The sequence below is a fragment of the Anomaloglossus baeobatrachus genome, chromosome 4 (assembly GCF_048569485.1).
Source record: "Anomaloglossus baeobatrachus isolate aAnoBae1 chromosome 4, aAnoBae1.hap1, whole genome shotgun sequence".
Lineage (NCBI taxonomy): Eukaryota > Metazoa > Chordata > Amphibia > Anura > Aromobatidae > Anomaloglossus > Anomaloglossus baeobatrachus.
This window is the reverse complement of record NC_134356.1, coordinates 284,098,449-284,121,893: the sequence shown is the minus strand read 5'-3', so window position 1 is coordinate 284,121,893 and position 23,445 is coordinate 284,098,449. Positions and strand designations below refer to the sequence as shown.

Sequence of the window (23,445 nt, the reverse complement as noted above, 5' to 3'; positions counted from 1 at the left end):
TGTCGGGGTTAATAAATTGGTGATGAGGGACTTTGTTAGTGTTTTTTATTTTAATAAAAAACACACACACGAAAAATCCTTTAACTGTAATTTACAGATTAATCATGGAAGGGATTTCGGGGAGATGCCTGACATGATTAATCTAGGATTTAGTGGCAGCTATGGGCTGCCATTAACTCCTTATTACCCCGATTTGCCAACACACTAGGGTAAATCGGGAAGAGCCGGGTACAGTCCCAGAACTGTCGCATCTAATGTATGCGGCAATTCTGGGCGGCTGCTGACTGATATTGTTAGGCTGGGGGCTCCCCATAACGTGGAGCTCCCCATCCTGAGAATACCAGCCTTCAGCCATATGGCTTTATCTGGCTGGTATTAAAATTGGGGGGACCGCACGCCGTTTTTTTTAATTATTTCACTGCACAGTATACACACACCCACCGGCTGCTGTGTTTGGGTGCAGTGAGACACCTGTCACTCAGCGTGGGGGCGTGTCTCACTGCAACCAATCATAGGCGCCGAAAAGCAGGGAATACGAGATTGATTAATGAGCGGCCGGCTTTTTCAAAAGAGGAAAAGCCGCCGGAGTTTAGTGAACAGCTGTGCTGCGCCGCAGCAGTGATCGGGGAACGGTAAGTATGAGAGAGGGGGGAGACTGACCGACAGACTGTGAGAGGGGGACAGACAAGACAGAGAGAGACAGACAGAGCGAGACCGACCGACGGGAGATAGAATGGAAAAAAAAAAAAAATGGCCGACATCGCTAGTAAAAAGCACAAAACGTGCGTTTTGGACAGCGGAGTGCCACACAATGTTTTTACGTAAAATCTTTCATGTAATAATCTCAAAAAGTAACATACACCAGCTCTATCTCACTATTGGGTATGTGCCCTTAACATTTCCGCCATGAAAATTAATTTTGGTGTCATTTTGGAAGGTTTTCTGGTGAATCCGTAAAAATGGCGTAAAACGTGGACAAAATTGTTCACAGCTGTGACTTTTGAGTGATAAATGCTTCAAGGGGTCTTCCCCATGCTGTTGCCATGTCATTTGAGCACTCTTCTGAGACTTTTGTGACATTTGTAGGGTTTCTACATGCTGCCGGGGGTCATTTCACAAAAATACTCGGGTCTCCCATAGGATAACATTGGGCTCGGTGCTCGGGCCGAGTACACGAGTATCTTGGGATGCTCGGCCCGAGCCTCGAGCACCCGAGCTTTTTTGGTACTCGCTCATCACTACTCATAATCACAACTCCCACTGTCTAGAGCTGTGTGCTCGTTTAAATGCAACTCAGAACAAATGACTGACAGCTGAATGCATTACAGCAGAACTTGTACTTAGCTTTATAGTTTTACTAATACTACAGCTCTGCTACTTACCAGAACTGTCACTTAAAGAATAACATATGACCCACACAAAGTAGGAAGTAAGCTTATTGCATAGCTATGAGCTGCTCAAGAGACAACTTGATAATAACCCTTAAAGTTAAGGCCCTGTCACACACAGAGATAAATCTGCGGCAGATCCGTGGTTGCAGTGAAATTGTGGACAATCAGTGCCAGGTTTGTGGCTGTGTACAAATGGAACAATATATCCATGATTTCACTGCAAACACAGATCTGCCAAAGATTTATCTCTGTGTGTAAAGTGGCCTTTAGGCCCTGTGCGCACTTACCGGATTTTGCCGCGGATTTTTTGCGGTTTTGCTGCAGAAAATGTTCAGAACATCTCTGCATTGAATCACCAGCAAAACCTATGGGAAAAAAAAATCCTGTGCGCACTAGGCGGAATTTGACAGCTGCAGGTTTTGCTGCGGGAATCCCGCAGCAAAAACAATTGCATGTCAATTCTTTCCGCACGTCGCTGCGGTATTTCACTCCATTGACTCCAATGTAATCGTGAAATCCCGCAGGGAATAACGCAGGCAGCAAATTCTGTGCGGTTCACTGCGTTTTCCTGTGTTATTCCCTGCGGTATTTCGCAGTTTACCTCCGGTAATGTACATCGCTTGCCTGCAGTTTTTCAGGGAAGTGATGTCATTACAGGAAGAGAAAGCCGTGCAGAGAGTAAACACACACATATCACTGACACACACAGACATAGACACATAGAAAGCAAATGGAAATATAGAAAAGAAAAACACACGGGCTCCGCTGTATTTTTACCTTCCAGCCGAGGTAAGCACACAGCGGCGGCTCGGTATTCTCAGGCTGGGGAGGGAGAGGGGCAGGGTTAATGTTCCCCGCCTCACTCCCCCTCCCGCAGCCGAGAATATCAGCCGCAGCTGCCCCGGGACTGTCGCATGCATTATGCGGCAGTACCGGCGTGTCCCCGGCTCTTCCTGCAGCCGTGTAGCAGTGGCAGTCAGGGTAATACAAGGAGTTAATGGTGGCGGATCACCACCATTAACTCCAGGCTTGATCATGGCAGCGTCTATGAGACAGCTGACATGATCAACCCGTAAGTAAAGTGAATAAAACACACAGAAAAATCCTTTATTTTAAATAAAACACAAACAAGCCTCATTCACCCTTTTATTAACCCCTCCCGAAACAAAGATCCGGCGTAATCCACAGCTCCAGCATAATCCACAGCTCCTGCGCTGCTTACATCCAGCCGCAACTGACACAGACACTGCTGAATGAATGCAGCCTCGCAGCGAGACAGCAGAGCTAATTACCGGTCATTTCCCACGGCCGGTAATGTGAACTCACTACCGACCGTGGGAAATGCAGCGATCTGTCCTCTATCTATCTATTCTTCTGTCTCTTTATCTATCTATCTAAAAGAAGGAAATGATTTTTTTTTTTCTTTTTTTTTCAATGTGCTTTATTGCATTGAATGCAATAAAGCACATACCAACCCGCACGCGGCAAAACCGCGGCAATACCACGGTAAAACCGCAGCAAACCGCATGCGGTTTTCGGGTGCGGTTTGCCGCGTTTTTTTACCGCGGGTACGGTAATCTTTAAATACCTGCGGAATTTTCTTGAGAAAATTCTATTTTCCAGTGCGCACATAGCCTTAGGGGTACTTTGCACGCTGCGACATCGCAGGCCGATGCTGCGATGCCGAGCGCGATAGTACCCGCCCCCGTCGCAGCAGCGATTTCCTTGTGATAGCTGCCGTAGCACATGGACTCACCTGTCCTGCGACCGTCGCTCTGGCCGGCGACTCGCCTCCTTGTTAAGGGGGTAGGTCGTGCGGCGTCATAGCGACGTCACACGCCAGGCGGCCAATCGGAGCGGAGATGAGTGGGATGTAAACATCCCGCCCATCTCCTTCCTTCCGCATATCCTACGGAAGCCGCAGTGACGCCGGTAGGAGATGTTCCTCGCTCCTGCGGCTTCACACACAGCGATGTGTGCTGCCGCTGGAGCGAGGAACAACATTGGACTGTCGCGTCAGCGTAATCATGGATTACGCCGACGCTGCACCGATGATACGATTACGACGCTTTTGCGCTCGTTAATCGTATCATCTAGGCTTTACACACTACGATGTCGCATGCGATGCCGGAAGTGCGTCATTTTCAATTTGACCCCACCGACATCGCACCTGCGATGTCGTAGTGTGCAAAGCCCGCCTTAGGCTTCGCTTCCACTGCCCTTTCATGTGAGGGGATGCTTCAGATTGTCTCATGAAAAATTCTCTGGGCTTCCCCAGTTATTTGGTTTATAAATGTTTATCTAGTGTATTTTTTTTTTTTTTAAGTTGCAGTGTAAAATATTTTTGTAGTATCTGCATGCTGTTGACTAATTATTTGGATGATACATGTCAACCTTTATTTAATGCTATGGTTAAGGACTTCCAGAGATCAGTACCTGGGTTTCCAACTGCCCCATGCACTGGATACAAAGGTTTAGGAAGAACAATGCAATACTTTCATTCAATAAGCTGGCATTAAAGGGGTTGTTTATGGTATTTAAGGGCCACAAATAGCTAATGCTGTAAAATCACAAAATAAGTATTACCTATTGAAGACCCTGCGACCACCTCCCCACAGGTCTTTGATTACAGAGTTGCAGTGCTGATGTCACTTCTACAAGTGACCACTGGCCTCAGCGGTCTTGCCAATGTAGATACCATGGGACCATTGTGAATGGGATATCACCGCTGTACCCATCAACAAAAAAACGTAAAGCAAAAGGAGTGGAACCTGAGGGGAAAGGGCTTCAACGGATAATTAAAACTTATTTTGCAGCATAACTATCCATGGTACATTTTTTATTTAATTGGAAATCCCTTTTAAAGGGATGCAAAATACAAAAACTTAACAGGGATTTTATCAGTTGGGAAATTTATAGCACAACAGATGCAGGTCCTACTGCTGGAACCCACAATTATCTTGAGATTAGGGCCTCGTTGTGTGCCTTCAGAATTCAACTGGCTAACACGGTACCAAAACTTTTTCTCTTGTGACTTCAGAATTGAAGAAATGGCTGTGCATCAGTGCGACCTCCTTACTAGCAATATGCCATGAATGTGTCAGATGAGACAACCCCTGTAAAGCATCATTCCAGCATTTCTTTTATTGCACGGCTTAAGTGGTGCTTTAAATGCAAGTCCCGTGTACTTATATTTAACCTCCGGCAGTTTCACCTTTTATCGCCACCGCTCCAAGTTGGTATTGGCGATTTGTGACCTGCCAGCAGCTCCAGTGTTTAATGGAGCACTGGAGGTCACAACTCAATACATCTCTATGACAGCCTTGTTTTGGCCCCATAGAGCTGCACTGGGAGTTTGTGATGTAACTTCTGGACAGTCAGAAGCTACAGTCACAAGATTGTGCCTTGTTATCGGCGCTGTGGCGGTAAAAACATGAAGCCACCAGAAGGTGACTATATGACAGGGGGGCAGGAGTCTTGGATTAAAGCATCACTACAGCACTGGAAAAAACCCAAAACTGCTGGAATAGTGCTTTAACAATACATTTCACAGATGTATTAAAGGAAAGCAGCAGTGGTATAAAAAAGAAATCTTAAATTATACTTCTTTATTCAAAATTGTCCTTCAAAACATGAATACACATTATTAACATAGAAAAAACAAAAAGCCAGCACCAAATGTGCACTACAGCACTAAACATTCCAAACTGTACTTATTATAAAAAATGTTTTGAGATTTTTGGCAAAAAATTGCAATTTCTTGAGCTGCTTCGCCACGTCACGGCAAATCTCATTTGAAGCAGTCCTACACTAAAATATTTTTATAAAATGTGCCATACGGCCTCACATATGAATAGTAGAACTGCTCTTAGCAGCACTCACCTGGTCTATTTCAATCCCGTACCCATGACTGAGTCATGGCTGTGGGTGGGACAGGTCCAAGCAAATGCTGCATGAAGTAAATAGCCTGTGGACAAAGCCTGATGACTTAATGTGAACAGTCACCAACTGCCAAAATCCAGACAGATGGAATACATCCCAAATTGGGGTGCATAGCAAGGTGGAGGTCAACCACCGACCAATTCAATGAAGAAAAAACAAAAAGCCAGCACCAAATGTGCTATGTGAGGCCGTATGGCACATTTTATAAAAATATTTTAGTGTAGGACTGCTTCAAATGAGATTTGCCGTGACGTGGCGAAGCAGCTCAAGAAATTGCAATTTTTTGCCAAAAATCTCAAAACATTTTTTATAATAAGTACAGTTTGGAATGTTTAGTGCTGTAGTGCACATTTGGTGCTGGCTTTTTGTTTTTTCTACATTATTAACATAGTACAGAATGTAAAGCAAATCCAAGAAGAAAAGCAACGCTGGCCATAGAAGAATGCTAACTGTGCTGCCAACTTGCATCTTGCATGATACAGGCTCAGCCTGTTACAGAAATATCATTGATATAAAAAATTATTTCCTATCTGATTTTGGGGTGCCTATGTGACGAACCACATTCAATGCAGAATTAAATTAAAAAGAGAGCTCTAGTATCAGCAGATGAGTTACGAAATCTCATTTTACAGTGGCGCACCAAAACACTGTAGGCTGAGCCAGAAGACCATCCCTTCGTTTTTTATAAAGCGTATATGATCTGGATTAAAGGTGTATTATGTTATCAGCCATCTGCAGGATATGTGATAACTTATAGATTGGTGTATACAACCGCAAGGAACCCACACCGATTGCCAGAACATGGCACTTATGTCCCTGATAGAATGGAGGCAGTGCGCACATTCTACATGCTGAGGGCAGTACTTGGCAGAATGAATTAATGAAAGGGCAGTTTAGCATGTGTACTGCTGTCCATTGTGGTGGAGATAAGTGTCAAGTTCTGGTAATCAGTGAGAGTCCAAGACATCGGGACTCCAATCGTTTACAAGCTATCAACCATTTTGTGGATAGGTGGTAATTTCTTTGTTCCGGAAAACCCCATTAATGTACTTTTTCCATAAGCATCTATGGTATCTAAGATGGTATTTTCCTTGTTTTCCCCATCAAAGTGGTCATACATACCACTAATGTCTGAGAACATGATGTCTGATGATGTTCATAGCATTAGATTTTTTCTCTCTCCAGGTCTATTAATCCTCTTGCAGAAATAAGCAGCAGTGTTCAAAAGCTGACCATCTTACACAACCTCCATAGGAATGTCATACATTGTGCAAATTCAACAAGCATTTTAAGCATATTCAAGTGTTCAAAAATGTCCATGAGATAAAGGGGCACATAAAATCCACTGTTCTGGTGTTTGGGAGGAGTCCTAAATGTGGCACCCACACTGATCTTACAATTGTCCCCTATCCAGAGGAAAAATGATAATTTTGGCACTCTGGAATACCTCTTCAATATTGATCACAGCCATTTTCATTGTGGGATATGAGTTTATACTTAATAAAATCTAAATATTTGTAGCTCACTTGTATGACCACAATGACCTGGTTGTTCGGCCTCGTTCAGACATCCATGAAACATGAATATAGATAAAGATGATGAGCACAAGTCTCCTGCCGTCATATTAACAGCCCCAAACGCTGTTGAGTACAGGTTGTGAGACCGGCGGCCGCACAGTCTGTGTGTCATGTAGATCCGAGTTTGGCTTTAGGTTCAAGTACTGTAATAAGTTGTTTAAAGATGATTTTACAAAGCTGTAACGCATCCAAAAAATGAAGGACTTTGAAAAGCTTTAAAATGATGTTTAGTCATCGCTTTCTAGACCGTGAACGCAGCCAGCAATGTAGAGAAAGGATGTTTTCTGTCTGGTTACCATGGCTGCTTCCGAGGACGTGCAGATATTTCTTCTGTAGTGAACACTCTTGTCTATAAGAAAGACATTTCCTCACACGTGAGCTAGTGTATTTATATAGGTACATCCATACCTGTAGACATGGCCGGAGCAAGAACGTAGGGCTTATAAAAGAACTAGACTGCGATGCACAGTAGTCAGAAGGGAAGTCTTATTTCATGAATAAATAGCTGTTCATAAAATGCAGACATACCCAGAAGAAAGAGTTTATCTGTTCCTCTGAAGCACATAATAAAGCATAGCCGAGTGCCTGCAATATACGCATAGTTTACAGAAAACTAGTGTAAGGAAATACAAGAAAAATAATATCACTCTTACAAGAAATGTCTCCAGTGTTTCTGAGGCAAAGATCAAAGGCAGACTGTGCCAGCGGACATCCAAGGCATAGATCAAAGGTAGACTGTGCCAGCATATATCTGAGGCAAGGACCAAAGATAGACTATGCCAGCAAGCATAAGAGGCATAGATCAAAAGGTAGACTGTGCCATCGGGAATCTGAGGTATAGATCAAAAAGGTACATTGTGCCAGGAGGCATCTGAGGCAAAGACCAAAAGGTAGACTGTGCCAGCGGGAATCTGAGGCGGAGTCCCAAGGTAGACTGTGCCAGAGGGCAACATACCCAGCCACCTCTTATTATTCGCTATCTGAGCTGTCAATCTTAACTGAATGGACAGCTTTCTAGTATTGATGTAGCCTAATTATTCCACTGTCCAGGGATAGTGATCGCCTCAAATAGCTAAGTCAACATTGGTTAGTGTAAAGGAAAATTCACTGCAATCTCATTTTGAACTGCAGAAAATGTTTATTCAAGCAGAGTACGAAAAGAAAAAAAAAAATGTTTGTGACCTTTCTTATGACGTTTCGACCCTCCCAGGTCTTAATCATACGGACCTTTGGGGTCAGGTACAGAATGTTACATGCTTGAAGGGAGTCTGCACGCCCACAGCACCTGATATCCTGTACCTGACCCCAAGCGGTTGTATGATTTAGACCCGGGAGGGTCGAAACATCACAATACAGCTCGCCAATACATTTTGTTTCCTTTTTCTATTCTACTTGAATAAACATTTTCTGCATTTAAAAAAAGAGTGCGGTGAATTTTCTTACCCTGTGACTCTCGGTTACCTTCCTATTTCACAAGCTCCTCCCATGGTCAATGACCATGGGTCAAAACCATTCTTTTGAAACATTGGTTAGTGGCAGATCTACCTCTCTAGGATGTGGTCGAGTGTCTGTAGCTGCACACACAAGTGACTGGTCCAAGATTGACAACATTTGCCCACGCATAGCCTTAAAAGGAGCCTACTATCAGACAGAGGGAGTATATATGGCCACATTTTTCTTTAGACTGGAAAACTACCTTTGTAACATATTGCAAGAAATACAGTCAGTACCCTTTGTTTAAATGGGGTATGCTACAGTCCCCTTTCCTCCTTTGTGGTACAGTTGGCGCATTTCATGGGAAAACACTGTAGTAATCACAGGGCTAAACCAAAGCTGTGCCCCCTTTCAATTTCAGAATCAGTGGGAGTATCAGAAGTCACCCCAACTGATACTTTTTAATATAGGAGTAACCCCTTAAAAATTTTCTGAATCCACTAATCTTTTTAGAAACGACCAACATGCTTACAGGGATAGTCAAGTAGTACCCCCACCCCACCTGCTGTCATAGATATGAGGGCATGCCGATCCATCCTAAGTAAGAAATACACTTATGCTCGGCCAACCTGATTTTGCATAGCGGCAGGTCATCATTGATCAGAACACAATCTTTTTACAGCTTGCGTTCTCCACAGACCCAAACAGCTAAGATAGATTTATAAAGTTTTGATCCATGTAACACATTAAAATAAGCAATTGCATTAAAACACACACAAAAAAAAAACCAACAAAATTTTACAAATATATAAACCCCCAGAAAACCTGCTGACGTGTAGTTAGAATCAGATCTATTAAAGTTGTCAATTTTATTATTCAAAGTCTAAAACTTTAAAACAAAATCACCTTTAAAACACAATGATAGTGTTCCACCACGAGTCAGGCCACAGCACAAGCCGGTGAAGGTCAAATATCCGTACATTGTGTCAGGTGCAAATAAGAAGTGCTAAAATAGAGTGCAGATGTAATATTCCTGCTATACAGTGTTCATTAGTATTATTTTCTTCACATCATATAGTGGTCTCATGTATGTTCAGTCCCTAAAGAATATAAAGAATAACGCACCGTTAACAACTTTCCAGTTTGTTTGTGCACTTGTAATTGAGCAATAATCTATGTTCTAGGCCAAAAACCCCAAGCAGCTCCTGGTAGTAAAATCGCAATGAGGATTGATGAGAATAGGTTTACAGCATTGTTGTCTAGTATTGGCTTTCCAGATATCAATTTTGCACCAATTGTTGGATGGTTGACAATCTTCCCAGTGTTTTCATCAAAACCTATAAAGAATATGAATATGTTAGCAAATAACATATGAACACAAATGTCATCGTTATGGGTCAGAATCATGCTGATGAACGGTCATACCAATCATTGTGTAAATGACTAAAATGATCAGCTAAGTAGGAGAGGCTCCAGAGTAAAGTTGCAAAAGAGACCTAAGGGTACAACTGCATTCAGCACTGTCACATGTACCCAAAAGCCACGCGCAACTGCAATGGTGTATTGGTGCTCGAGATTACCAGTAATAAGTGTGCACTTCTTCACCCCTCTAGGTGGGTTTGACTTTGCGTGACTGTATTCTAAAGCTGTACACCAGTACTTACTTAATAAATCACCAAAAATATTAAAAGAGAACCTGTCACTAGATTCCTGTGGCCCAAACCACGAGCAACATGATGAGCGGCTGACTATATAAACACGAGAGATCTGTCAATTATCCAGAACAAAACTGGGAAAAGCAAACTAGGGGCCACTTCTCAAACTATAGTTTCTCAATAACACGGCAGCTTTTCACAGAAAGACATAGCAAGCTCAGATTCATGCTGCCTGCAATTTAGGCAGCATTACTATAGTGACAGGTTCCTTTTAACGTTCCTACATTTACATACAAACTATAAAAGATGCCCACTTGTACAACTCTTGATTTTGCTTAGAAGAATTCTAAGGTTCCCTGCAAACTTAGTACCAAAAAGATTGATTTGCAGTAAATCCCATGCATACACGTGTTTTTCATACTTTAAAACACCACCCACAGCCCAGTTAGTCACGGAGACTGGGACCGGCCACGGTGATGTCAGGTGAGCAGGAAGTTGATGTGACATCCCCAAGGTCACGGAGCCCGGGGGTCAGCAATAGTGCTGCATTATTGGCAACACAAGGTATTTGTGAGAAACCTTTCTTCTCAACATAATATTGTTGTGGCCAATAATGAATATGGGTGAACCCCTTTTTAAGAAAAGGAAAAAAAAAACACCAAAAAAACCATATACAATATATATATTATATATTTTTATACTGTAAAGTGTGAAGCAGCACATAAAAATGTTGTTAGTTCCAAATTAATACAGTATTTCGCAATTTCACATTTTGTAAATATTTTAGGATTTAATGGACCACTGAAGATATGATGCTTTGTTACAATGTAAAGTGGTCAGTGAGCAGCTTGTGTAACAGTGTAAATTTGGTGTCCCCTATACTCACACAGCCATTAATATCTAACCCCCTGCAAACAAAAGTGAATACACTCCAAAGTGAAAATGGCCATATTGTGCCCAAAGTGTCAACATTTTGTGTTTTCACCATTATTCTCAAGCACTGCCTTAGCTCTCGTGGGCATGGAATTCACTAGAGCTTCATTGGAGTCGCTGGACTCCTCTTCCACTCCTCAATGATGATGACATCATGGAGTTGGTGGATGGTAAAGACCTTTCCCTCTCTTACCTTCTGTTTGAGGATGCCCCACAGATGCTCAATAGGGTTTAGGTCTGGAGACATGCTTAGCCGGTCCAGCACCTTTACTCTTCGTTTGTTTACTAAGACAATGGTCATCTTGGAGGTGATTTTAGGGTCAGTTTCTGAAGGGAGGGAGTCATGCTCTGCTACAGTATATTACAGTACATATTGGCATTCATGGTTCCTTCAATGAACTAACTCCCCAGTCGGTAGCACTCATGCAGCCCCAAACCAGGACACTCCCATCAGCATGCTTTACTGTAGGCAATTGAGAAAATCACAATCTCACAGGGGCACTGCTGTAAAAGAAGGTCTGTTAGCTTTAAGTGATAAAATAGAATAAAGTATTTTATCACCTGAAGCTGGCAGACCTCCTTTAACAGCAGTGTCACTGTGAGATTGCAGCTTTCCCTTTTTTCATAATTTCTTGGTTCCTGACCGGAGCGGGTAGTTGGTGTGGATGCCGATTGTGGAGTTATATAGTTTGTATATCAGTGTTGTGCCTGACCCAGCACAACCTGTTCAGTTGAGCAGTGGGGATTAGTTAACTTCACACTTGGCTTTAGTTGGATTCACACAGAGCGTTTCTCTCCCTTCTCATTGACTGTAGACAAGACACACTTGTCTTTGTACACCTCCCCTGATTGCCGCCACACACGCTTAAACACCATCTGAACCAAATAAGTTTATCTTGATCTCAGCAGACCACAGGACATGGTTCCAGTAATCCATGTCATTAGTCTGCTTCTCTTCGGCAAACGGTTTGTGGACTTTCTTGTGCATCATCTTTAGAAGAGGCTTCCTTCTGGGACGACAGCTCAGACCAATATAATACAGCGTACAGTGGACTGAGCACCGACAGGTTGGCCTCCACCCCACCCCTGTAACATCTGCAGCAAAGCTGGCAGCACTCATACGTCAATTTTGATAGGACAACCTCTAGCTAGGATGCTGAACACATACACTCAACTTGTTTAGTCAACCATGGCGAGGCCTGTTCTGAGTGGAACCTGTCTTGTGAAATCATTGTATGGTCTTGGCCAATGTTCTGCATCTCAGTTTCAGCGTGTTACCAATCTTCTTATAGCCTAGGCCATCTTTATGTAGAGCAACAATTATTTTTTTTAAGATCCTCAATTTTTTGCCATGGAGGTGCCATGTTGAACCTCCAGTGACCAGTATGAGAGAGAACACTAAATTTATCACATTTTTTGCCCATTTACACCTGAAACCTTGTAGCACTAATGCATCCCACAACATCGGGGAAGGAAAATGGTTAATAGGGCACAATTTGGCTATTTTGACTTAGGGGTGTAAACAATTTTGTTGCCAGTGGTTTAGATATTAATTGTGTTGAGTTATTTAGAGGGCACACCAAATTTACACTGTTATACAAGCTGTACATTGACTACTTTACATTATATCCAAGTGTCATATCTTCAGAGTTGTCCCATAAAAATAGAATATTTACAAAAATGAGATGGGTATACTTACTTTTGTGATATGCTGTACATGCTGGTTAGGCTAGGTTCACACTTCCGTTGTTTTAAATCCGTCAGGTCCGTCAGCAATGGATCAGTCGTTTTTTAGTTGTCAACTGATGTGTTTTTCACAGGATTCCTTTCACAGGAATCCTGTGAAAAAAAACTGATCCGTTGCGTCCGCTGTGCGTTCGTTTTTTGACAAATCAGTCATGATCCGTTTGTGTTTGGGACAGCCCAGTGGGTGTGCCAAACATGCTGGGTATGCTCAGTAGAGCATGACAGAATCCAGCGCTGGATTCCGTCATAAGACGGATTATGACAGAATCCAGCACCATAGACATACATTACAAGCGTGACGGACTGCGGCGAATTCCTGCGCGGTGCGTCAATTTTGACAGCCAGAAAACGTTACATTCTGCGTTGCTTCCGCCCGGCGGTCAGTCAAAAAAACGACTGACCGCGACGCAGCGGATGCAACGCAAGGTCATCAGTCTCAATCCGCCACTAATACAAGTCTATGGGACACAACGGAATCCGCTAAACGGATAGCGTTGTTTACCATAGCCGCGGATTGTGACTGATACATTTTAACGGAAGTGTGAACCTAGCCTTACATATCACTGTCAATATCTGTAAAACGCATGGCTTAACATTGTTCTATTTCTGTAGTTTAAACAAAAAAGAAAAAATAAATCCACATTGTGTAAGGTGCCAAGTGCACAAGTTCTAGAGTTAGGTCTGCCCAAATTAAAAACAACCCTGGAAAATAGAGAGCACAAAACTGCCCTGACCATGCTCACAGTGCCATTTCACTAGTCAAAATATCTAGCCCTGCAGTGGAATCCTACAGACCCCATGATAAGGCATTAGGGTCCACTGCTTACTGACAATGTGCTGCGACGGATCAGGTACTGCATCAAGGTTTTCATCCCATTATCTAATGTATGGTTTGTACTATACATAATAGCTAAGTAAAATGGAATATATAAATGGAATTATAAACTCACCAGTGTACTGCATTATTGCTCCAAGATAAGAGTCAAGTATGGAGCCAACCAAGCCGGCCATCGCACCATACAAAATAACTGGCCACTGCGGGGCGGCAATATCTAAATCATTCACAAACATAAGCTGAGAGATGAAATATGCTATGCCGACACACAAGCCACCAAGAAGACTTGCAAAGAGACCTATTATCGTGATGCCACCATTTGTGCCTAGGATAAAAACAAAGCCCAATTAATACTGAATGACCATCAAACATGAAGGTGTAGTTTAACAGAGGATTTTTTAACAGGTTATCAAGGTGGGGGGGGGGGGGGAGGTTCGAGAATTAAAAGCTATACCTCACCTATTAGGTAATCTGTCAGCAGGTTTTTGCTATGTAAGCCTAAGCCAGCAAGGGTTAACAGGAAGTTCAGGGAAGCTTGTTTTGTCACAGTCTGATCTATTGCTTGTTTGCCGTTTGTTTAAGCAGCAGGATCCTTATTACAGGTCTAGAAACTCACATGCACTGCAGTCTGACAAGCCCTGTGCTTTGATTGACACCTCACTGTCAATGTACAATTCCTACAGAAAGCCTGGTGTGGACGGGGACAGCGCCCTGGACTCTGCTACATAATTAAAGTTTAAAATAAATAAATCAGATTGTGTCAGAACGCCTGCAGCCAGTAATCTAAGCAGTACATTGTTGGATTCAGAATACTTTTGCCTATATCATGCTGCCGTCAGATGAGGTGGCAAAAACCTGCAGACAGATTCCCTTTAAATTCCCCACTACTGCACTGGTGGTTTCAAGTGGATGATTGCACTTTGAGTAGGTGGTGCACTAGTAGGGTCCCCAATCTTACAAAAATATGAAGAAGTAGGCAATCCATAATACTACAAAGTGCCTAGTTCTTGCGCTCCTGAAATGATTTAATGTGTAGCATTCACATGACCACTGCCGCCTATTACTTACCTCTGCAGTGAAGTGACACAGCAAGTGGCCACTGATAGTTAATATGACTGTTGTAGGCAATGTATTATCACTGCTAAAACCACTTGAGCAGCGGCGCTGAAGTGATGGGGATTAACAGCTGAAATATTAGTAATATTAAGAAATTCCTTCTCTGATGCAGCTTTCTTAAAATGCTGGATGAGCCTGCTGAAGTGGGTTTGTTAGCTCTGCTGGTATGGTAGGACTGTATTAGTATACACCTGAAGTGGCTGTAGTGGACACCTTTTTCTAAAACTTTGTGTTAGGCCGCTCTTGCATTATTTTGCCTAAAAATAACCTGAGGACTAGATTTTACCATTTTCCTATCAAAAGAGGTGTGCCCTACACTAGGAATGGCACAGCACAGAGTTAGGCTGTACTCACGCATCTGTGTTTCGTGGCCAGTGGGCAGACTGCACTGCCAGGACCGGCCCCTAGATGCCGGACCAGAATGTCACAGCCTCACACACTGAAATATAGGAGGTGTGCCCTACACTGTGCGACTATGGAGAGGTCCACCTTTCTGACCAGGGGAGTGGTAACACCGAATTTATTCATTACTTTCTAGTAAGAGAACCAGAGGAATGGCACAGAGTTAGGCTGGGCTCAGGCATCTGTGTGTCGTGGCCAGTGTGCAGACTGCACTGCCAGGACCGGCCCCTACATGTCGGACCAGAATGTCATGTATAATCACAGTTATAATCAGCATCCAGAGAAGGTCGGTGTGATAGATGATGATGTCGCTTTTCATCACTAATATAATGTCACGGCGTCATGTCCACTGTTCTCGTGATTTACATCTAGACTGAATCTGACGTCAATGTGTTGGCTTTATTGGAGAACAGACATGACTGCTCAGTGCTGCACCTTGCACTAATGGCAGGTATGGAGCGGGGGGGCAGTACGATTATATTATTTTCTTCTTTCACTACTTACAATTACACCGACATGATTTAGATGGAAATTATAAACTATACCATTATAACAGGATTCACGTATCTTTGTTTCACGGTCCGGAATCTAGTTATAACCCGACCTTTACGCAGGTGGGGAATCCTGACCTGATGGGTTCCCTTTAACCCTTAACAACCGCGGGCAGTAATATTACATCCTAGCGGTCAGTGTTACTGCCAGTGGTCTGCCGCCGGCAGCATGCCGTAATCGGTGCACATCTCAGCTGATTTTCACAGCTGAGATGTGTTCCTGCCAGGCACGAGCAGAATCGTTATCTGCTCGTGCCATTTAAGCCCTTAAATGGCACTGTCAATATGTGACAGCGCCATTATAACGGTATCGGCGGTAAACATTTACTTATCGGCCAATACCGGAAGTCTCGTGACGTGATCACGTGACTTCCGGTGGTTGTCATGGTAGCACAGGGTCATGTGATGACTCCTGTAGCTCACATTAATTACTTTCGGTTTCACTCAACCCGGAGCAGAGTGAAGCAGAAAATCAGCATATCTGCTGTTTACAGCTGTATAGCTGTGATCAGCAGATATGGCAGAGCGATTGGATTGTTGATCCATATAGCCCCTTAGGGGGACTAGTAAAATTAAAAAAAAAAGTTTTAAAAAATTAAAAAATAAAAAAAAACAAAAAAAAAAAACTAAAAAGTTTAAATCACCCCCCTTTCGGCCATTGAAAATTAAAGGGTTAAAAAAATTAAAAAAAAAATAAAAATAGACGCACATTTGGTATCGCTGAGTTCAGAAACGCCCGATCAAAATATAAAATCAATGAATCTGATCAGTAAACAGCGTAGCAGCAAAAAAAATTCCAAACGCCAAAATTACGTTTTCTGGTCGCCACAAATTTTGCGCAAAATGCAGTAACAGGTGATCAAAATGTAGCATCTGCGCAAAAATGGTACTGTTAAAAATGTCAGCTCGAGACGCAAAAAAAATAAGCCATCATTGAGCCATAGATCCCGAAAAATGAGAATGCTACGGTCACGGAATATGGCGTAAAACGTAATATAACCCCTTATATAAAAGTAAACCTATACATGTTTGGTGTCTACGAACTCTCACTGACCTGAGGCATCACACCCACACATCAGTGTTACCATATAGTGAACACAGTGAATAAAATCTCAAAAACAATAGTGCTAACGCACTTTTTTTTGCAATTTTTCTGCATTTGGAATTTCTTTTGCCATTTTCCAGTACACTATATGGTAAAAACGTATATTTCATTTAAAAGTACAGCTCGTTCCGCAAAAGAAAATGAGCCCTCACATGACCATATTGACTGAAAAATAAAAAAAAAAACAAAAAAAAAAAAAAGTTACGTCTCGCAGAAGAATGGCGAAAAACCAAAATGGAAAGCGAAAAATCGGCCGGTCGTGAAGGGGTTAAAGTCCACTGTTAGGAGGTGATCCAGTGCGGTGTCTGATCACTGAGAAGTGTGCAGAGAGATCAGTCAGAGCAGCAGGATCAGCTGGGTGCGATATGCTTCTGCCATGAAGAGAGCTATGTGATTCATAGCATCACAGTACTCCATCTACCTGCCCGACAGTGCACTCTATAACCAGTACAGGGCAGGAAGGGAAGCTGGGCACACAGGGCTCAGACTGCAGCACACACTGTTGGAGATTGGGGTGGTTAATAGCCATTAAGTGACAAACTAATAACAGATTTGCATATGATGCCTTTAGTATCACTATATTGGTATTGCTGATGTCCAGATTTTTTATTTGGGGCATCTATTTGTATGTATTTCCCTCTTCTTTATTATTAATTATTATTATCCCCTCTCTGGGTCCTTTGTAGTATACTGCCCTACACTTATTGGACCCAACTATGAAAATGTGTTTGTACTTTCTATAGCATCATATACAAGATTCTGAATGGGGGGGCCCCCTAACCACATCCTTACCAATGGGTGTTCCTAAGGCCTTGATAAAAAAAAATATGTGTTTACAAGAACTGAAGTCCTCAGTGGTTGATACCTTTTAATGGCTAACTGAAAAGATGGTAATAATTGCAAGCTTTCGAGACTACTCAGGTCTCTTCATTCATTTTTTGAACGCAAATGCGCTAATCTTTCAGACTCAAGAAATTTCTTAAGAAAAATCCTTTTTCTAGTGTGAACAGAGCCTTATAGTAAAGTGTGTCTAAGAGTCTGACAAATACATGATTGTTATATACAATAATTTTATTCTTACCAACAGGGACCTTCTCCCAAGTAGTTATCAATCGAGGAGAACTCTTGCTAAGGACTGGAGCAATCTCTGAAGCCCATGTATCTCCAGCTGAGCAAGCAAGTGCCCCAAGAAGTGATAGACACATCCATGAGGCAGTGTACTCTTTAGAAAAGTCAATTGGCATTTCTCCAGGACCATTTTCCACCATATACAGCAAAGCCAGCTCTGCTGGTACACCCCCATTACAAAACACCTGCACCCAGTTCCTTTGTCCACCTGAAAAAAACAAAAAAACAAAAAAAAACAAAAAAACAGTCATAAATATAATCTTCTATCACAGATAAAATTTAGCAAGCAAGTTACAAAGATTATCAATCTTGCCGTAATGTTGAGACACTCCTGCAAGTGGACTCGCCACCATTGTCTTTCTTTGGAGTCCTTAGGATTGGTAGAGCAATTTTCTCCAGACAGTAGGACATTTTCGCCCATCATTCACATGAAATGCAGGCAAAACTAAAGGGCCCATTATACGTTACGATATATCTAACGATATATCGTCGGGGTCACGTCGTTAGTGACGCACATCCGGCATCGTTTGAGATATCGTAGCGTGTGACAGCTACGAGCGACTGAACGAGCAAAAATACTCACCTTATCGTTGCTTGTTGACACGTCGCTCCGTTTCAAAAACAAAAAAAAAAAAAGCCACGAACGTCCTTCTGCACGCCGGTTGTTCATTGTTCCCGAGGCAGCACACATCTCTCCGTGTGACCCCCCGGGAACGGTGAACTGCAGCTTACCTTCGTCCCGCCGGCAATGCGGAAGGAAGGAGGTGGGCGGGATGTTACATCCCACTCATCTCCGCCCCTCCGCTTCTATTGGGCAGCCGCTGAGTGAAGTCAATGTGACACCGAATGTCCCTCCCCCTTCAGGTCGAGGATGTTCGCCGCCCACAGCGACGTCGTTTGGAAGGTAAGTACGTGTGATGGGGGTTACAGACTTTGTGCGACACGAGCAACAAATTGCCCGTGTTGCACAAACGATGGTGGCGGGTGCGATCGCATGTTAAAATCGCTGCGTGTAAAGCGGCCTTAACCTCTTCCTGCTGTGAACAACTATTATTTTTACTTCCCCTTCTTTCAAGAGCCATACATTCCCCCTCCCCCCATCTATATTGCTAACCACTAACCACTGAGCCACCATGCTGCCATAAAAGTCTGATAAGTATGGGTCCCATTTCTAGTTTTCAGACCCCAAACAGGAGACAGAGCTGCACACAAATTACAGAGCAGCAAGAAACTAAAGAGATCCTCAATGAATTTGGCATAAACAACTAAATGATTATGGCAAATCCTGCAAGAAGGGAATTTTGTTTACTTACCGTAAATTCCTTTTCTTCTAGCTCCTATTGGGAGACCCAGACAATTGGGTGTATAGCTTCTGCCTCCGGAGGCCACACAAAGTATTACACTTTAAAAAGTGTAACCCCTCCCCTCTGCCTATACACCCTCCCGTGCATCACGGGCTCCTCAGTTTTGGTGCAAAAGCAGGAAGGAGGAAACTTATAAATTGGTCTAAGGTAAATTCAATCGGAAGGATGTTCGGAGAACTGAACCATGAACCAAAAGAACAATTCAACATGAACAACATGTGTACACAAAAGAACAACAGCCCGAAGGGAACAGGGGCGGGTGCTGGGTCTCCCAATAGGAGCTAGAAGAAAAGGAATTTACGGTAAGTAAACAAAATTCCCTTCTTTGTCGCTCCATTGGGAGACCCAGACAATTGGGACGTCCAAAAGCAGTCCCTGGGTGGGTAAAAGAATACCTCGATAAAAAGAGCCGAAAACGGCCCCCCTCTTACAGGTAGGCAACCGCCGCCTGAAGTACTCGCCTACCTAGACTGGCGTCTGCCGAAGCATAGGTATGCACCCGATAGTGTTTCGTGAAAGTGTGCAGACTAGACCAGGTAGCTGCCTGACACACCTGCTGAGCCGTAGCCTGGTGCCGCAATGCCCAGGACGCACCCACGGCTCTGGTAGAATAGGCTTTCAGCCCTGAAGGAATCGGAAGCCCAGAAGAACGGTAGGCTTCAAGAATCGGTTCCTTGATCCACCGAGCCAAGGTTGACTTGGAAGCCTGCGAACCCTTACGCTGGCCAGCGACAAGGACAAAGAGCGCATCTGAACGGCGCAGGGGTGCCGTGCGAGACACGTAGAACCGGAGTGCCCTCACTAGATCTAATGAGTGCAAATCCTTTTCACATTTGTGAATTGGATTAAGGCAAAATGAAGGTAAGGAGATATCCTGATTGAGATGAAAAGGGGATACCACCTTAGGGAGAAATTCCGGGACAGGACGCAGAACCACCTCATCCTGGTGAAAAACCAGGAAGGGGGCTTTGCATGACAGCGCTGCAAGCTCCGACACTCTTCGGAGTGATGTAACTGCCACTAGAAATGCCACCTTCTGCGAAAGACGTGATAAAGAAACATCCCGCAGCGGCTCGAAAGGTGGTTTCTGAAGAGCCGTTAGCACCCTGTTAAGGTCCCAGGGTTCCAGCGGACGCTTGTATGGTGGGACTATGTGGCAAACTCCCTGCAGGAACGGGCGGACCTGCGGAAGCCTGGCCAGGCGCTTTTGAAAAAATACGGAGAGCGCCGATACTGGTCCTTTGAGAGAGCCGAGTGACAAAGCCTTGTCCATTCCGGATTGAAGGAATGAAAGAAAAGTGGGTAAGGCAAACGGCCAGGGAGAAAAACCCTTATCAGAGCACCAGGATAAGAAGATCCGCCAAGATCTGTAATAGATCTTGGTGGACGTTTGTTTCCTGGCTTGTCTCATAGTGGCAATGACATCCTGAGATAATCCTGAAGACGCTAGGAGCCAGGACTCAATGGCCACACAGTCAGGTTGAGGGCCACAGAATTCAGATGGAAAAACGGCCCTTGTGACAGCAAGTCTGGGCGGTCTGGAAGCGCCCACGGTTGACCCACCGTGAGATGCCACAGATCTGGGTACCACGATCACCTCGGCCAATCTGGAGCGACGAGAATGGCGCGACGACAGTCGGACCTGATCTTGCGTAACACTCTGGGCAGCATCGCCAGAGGGGGAAACACATAAGGCAGGCGAAACTGCGACCAATCCTGAACTAATGCGTCCGCCGCCAGAGCTCTGTGATCCTGAGACCGTGCCATGAAGGCCGGGACCTTGTTGTTGTGTCGTGACGCCATGAGATCGACGTCCGGCGTTCCCCAGCGGCGACAGATCTCTCGAAACACTTCTGGGTGCAGAGACCATTCCCCTGCGTCCATGCCCTGACGACTGAGAAAATCTGCTTCCCAGTTTTCTACGCCCGGGATGTACACTGCGGAGATCGTGGAGGCTGTGGCTTCCACTCACTGCAGAATCCGCCTGACTTCCTGGAAGGCCTGACAACTGCGCGTGCCTCCCTGATGGTTGATGTATGCGACGGCCGTGGCGTTGTCCGACTGTATACGGATCTGTCTGCCCTCCAGCCACCGATGGAAGGCCAATAAGGCTAGATACACCGCCCTTATCTCCAGACTCCAGAACATTGATCTGAAGGGAGGACTCTACCGGAGTCCAGGTTCCCTGAGCCCTGTGGTGGCGGAAAAAACGCTCCCCACCCTGACAGGCTCGCGTCCGTGGTGACCACAGCCCAGGTTGGGGGTAGGAAGGATCTTCCTTGCGATAGAGAATTGGGACGGAGCCACCACTGAAGAGACGTCTTGGTTGCACAGGGACAGAGAGACGTTCCTGTCGAGGGAAGTCGACCTCCTGTCCCATTTGCGGAGAATGTCCCATTGGAGTGGCCGCAGATGGAATTGCGCGAACGGCACTGCCTCCATCGCTGCCACCATCTTCCCCAGGAAGTGCATGAGGTGCCTCAAGGGGTATGACTGACCCCGAAGAAGAGATTGTACCCCTGCCTGCAGGGACAGCTGTTTGTCCAGTGGTAGCTTGACTACCGCTGACTGTGTATGAAACTCCATGCCGAGGTAAGTCAGTGATTGAGTCGGTGTCAACTGGGATTTTGGGAAGTTGATTATCCACTCGAACTGCTGGAGAGTCGCCAGAGCGACTGTAAGGCTGTGTTGACACGCCGCCCGAGAAGGTGCCCTGACTAGGAGATCGTCTAAGTAGGGAATCACCGAGTGGCCCTGAGAGTGTAGGACCGCCACAACGGATGCCATGACTTTGGTGAACACCCGTGGGGCTGTTGCCAGGCCGAAAGGCAATGCCACGAACTGAAGGTGCTCGTTCCCGATGGCGAAACGCAAGAAGCGTTGATGTTCGGGTGCGATCGGCACATGGAGATAAGCATCCTTGATGTCGATCGATGCTAGGAAGTCTCCTTGTGACATCGAGGCGATGACCGAGCGGAGAGATTCCATCCGAAACTGTCTGGTGCTCACATGTCTGTTGAGCAATTTGAGGTCCAGAACGGGGCGGAATGATCCGTCCTTCTTTGGCACCACGAACAAGTTGGAGTAAAAGCCGCGACCATGTTCCTGAGGGGGAACCGGGATCACAACTCCCTCTGTTTTCAGAGTGGCCACTGCCTGAAAAAGTGCGTCGGCCCGAGCGGGGGGCGGCCGAGTCTGCCTTCCATTCGCGCAGCCACATGGCCCTGCGGACTGCCACAGAATTAGCGGATGCCACCGCTGTACGGCTAGCAGAGTCTAGGACTGCGTTCATGGCGTAGGAAGAAAAAGCTGTCGCTTGAGAAGTCAGAGACGCAACCTGCGGAGCAGAATTACGAGTGACTGCATTAATCTCAGCCAGACAAGCTGAGATAGCTTGTAGTGCCCACACGGCTGCAAAGGCCGGGGCAAAAGACGCGCCCGTGGCTTCAAAAATGGATTTCACCAGGAGCTCTGCCTGTCAGTGGCATCCTTCAGCGATGAGCCATCTGCCACCGATACTACAGATCTAGCCGCCAATCTAGAGACTGGAGGATCCACCTTGGGACACTGAGCCCAACCCTTAACTACGTCAGAGGGGAAGGGGTAACGTGTGTCAGTAAGGCGCTTAGTAAAGCGCTTGTCCAGAACCGCTCTGGGCTTCTGGACAGCATCTCTGAAGTTAGAGTGATCGAAAAAAGCACTCCGTGTACGTTTGGGGAACCGAAACTGGTGTTTCTCCTGCTGAGAAGCTGACTCCTCTACAGGTGGAGGCGGGGGAGACAGATCTAACACCTGGTTAATGGACGAGATAAGATCATTAACTAAGGCGTCCCCTTCAGGTGTATCAAGATTGAGAGCAACGTCAGGTTCAGAGCCCTGAGCTGCGACGTCCGCCTCGTCCTCCAGAGAGTCCTCGGGCTGGGAACCCGAACAGCGTGAAGAAGTCGGGGAAGATTCCCAGCGAGCCCGCTTAGCCGGTCTGGGACTGAGATCCGGGCAGGAGTCCTCCGCGTGGGACCTAGGGCCCAACCTGGGAGTGCGCTGCGGCGGCGCGGACCGAGAGGGGCCTGGAGGCGACGAGCTAACGGGGACCGGGGCCTGTGTAAGGACCGGTCTGGACTGCAAAGCTTCTAGCAGCTTGGCAGACCATTTGTCCATAGACTGAGCCATGGATTGCGAAAGTGACTCAGAGAGTTTCTCAGCAAACTCTGTCCCTGCCGCCTGGACAGGGGGAGCAGGGGGGGGTCTACATGAGCCGAGGGGCCC

The 23,445-nt window shown here is 45.1% G+C and overlaps 1 protein-coding gene across 1 annotated transcript in view; it reads right to left on the bottom strand.

Annotated features, from left to right (window-relative positions):
* Window positions 1–9,196: 9,196 nt before the first annotated feature.
* TMEM19 (transmembrane protein 19) overlaps window positions 9,197–23,445 on the bottom strand; it is a 29,725-nt gene continuing 15,476 nt past the window's right edge. The window contains exons 5-7 of the mRNA XM_075344893.1: window positions 17,769–18,023; window positions 13,629–13,838; window positions 9,197–9,681 (exon numbers count right to left, since the gene is read on the bottom strand). Coding sequence (XP_075201008.1) covers window positions 9,518–9,681; window positions 13,629–13,838; window positions 17,769–18,023 — 629 coding nt within the window. The 3' untranslated portion in view covers window positions 9,197–9,517. The remainder of the gene's footprint in view (window positions 9,682–13,628; window positions 13,839–17,768; window positions 18,024–23,445) is intronic.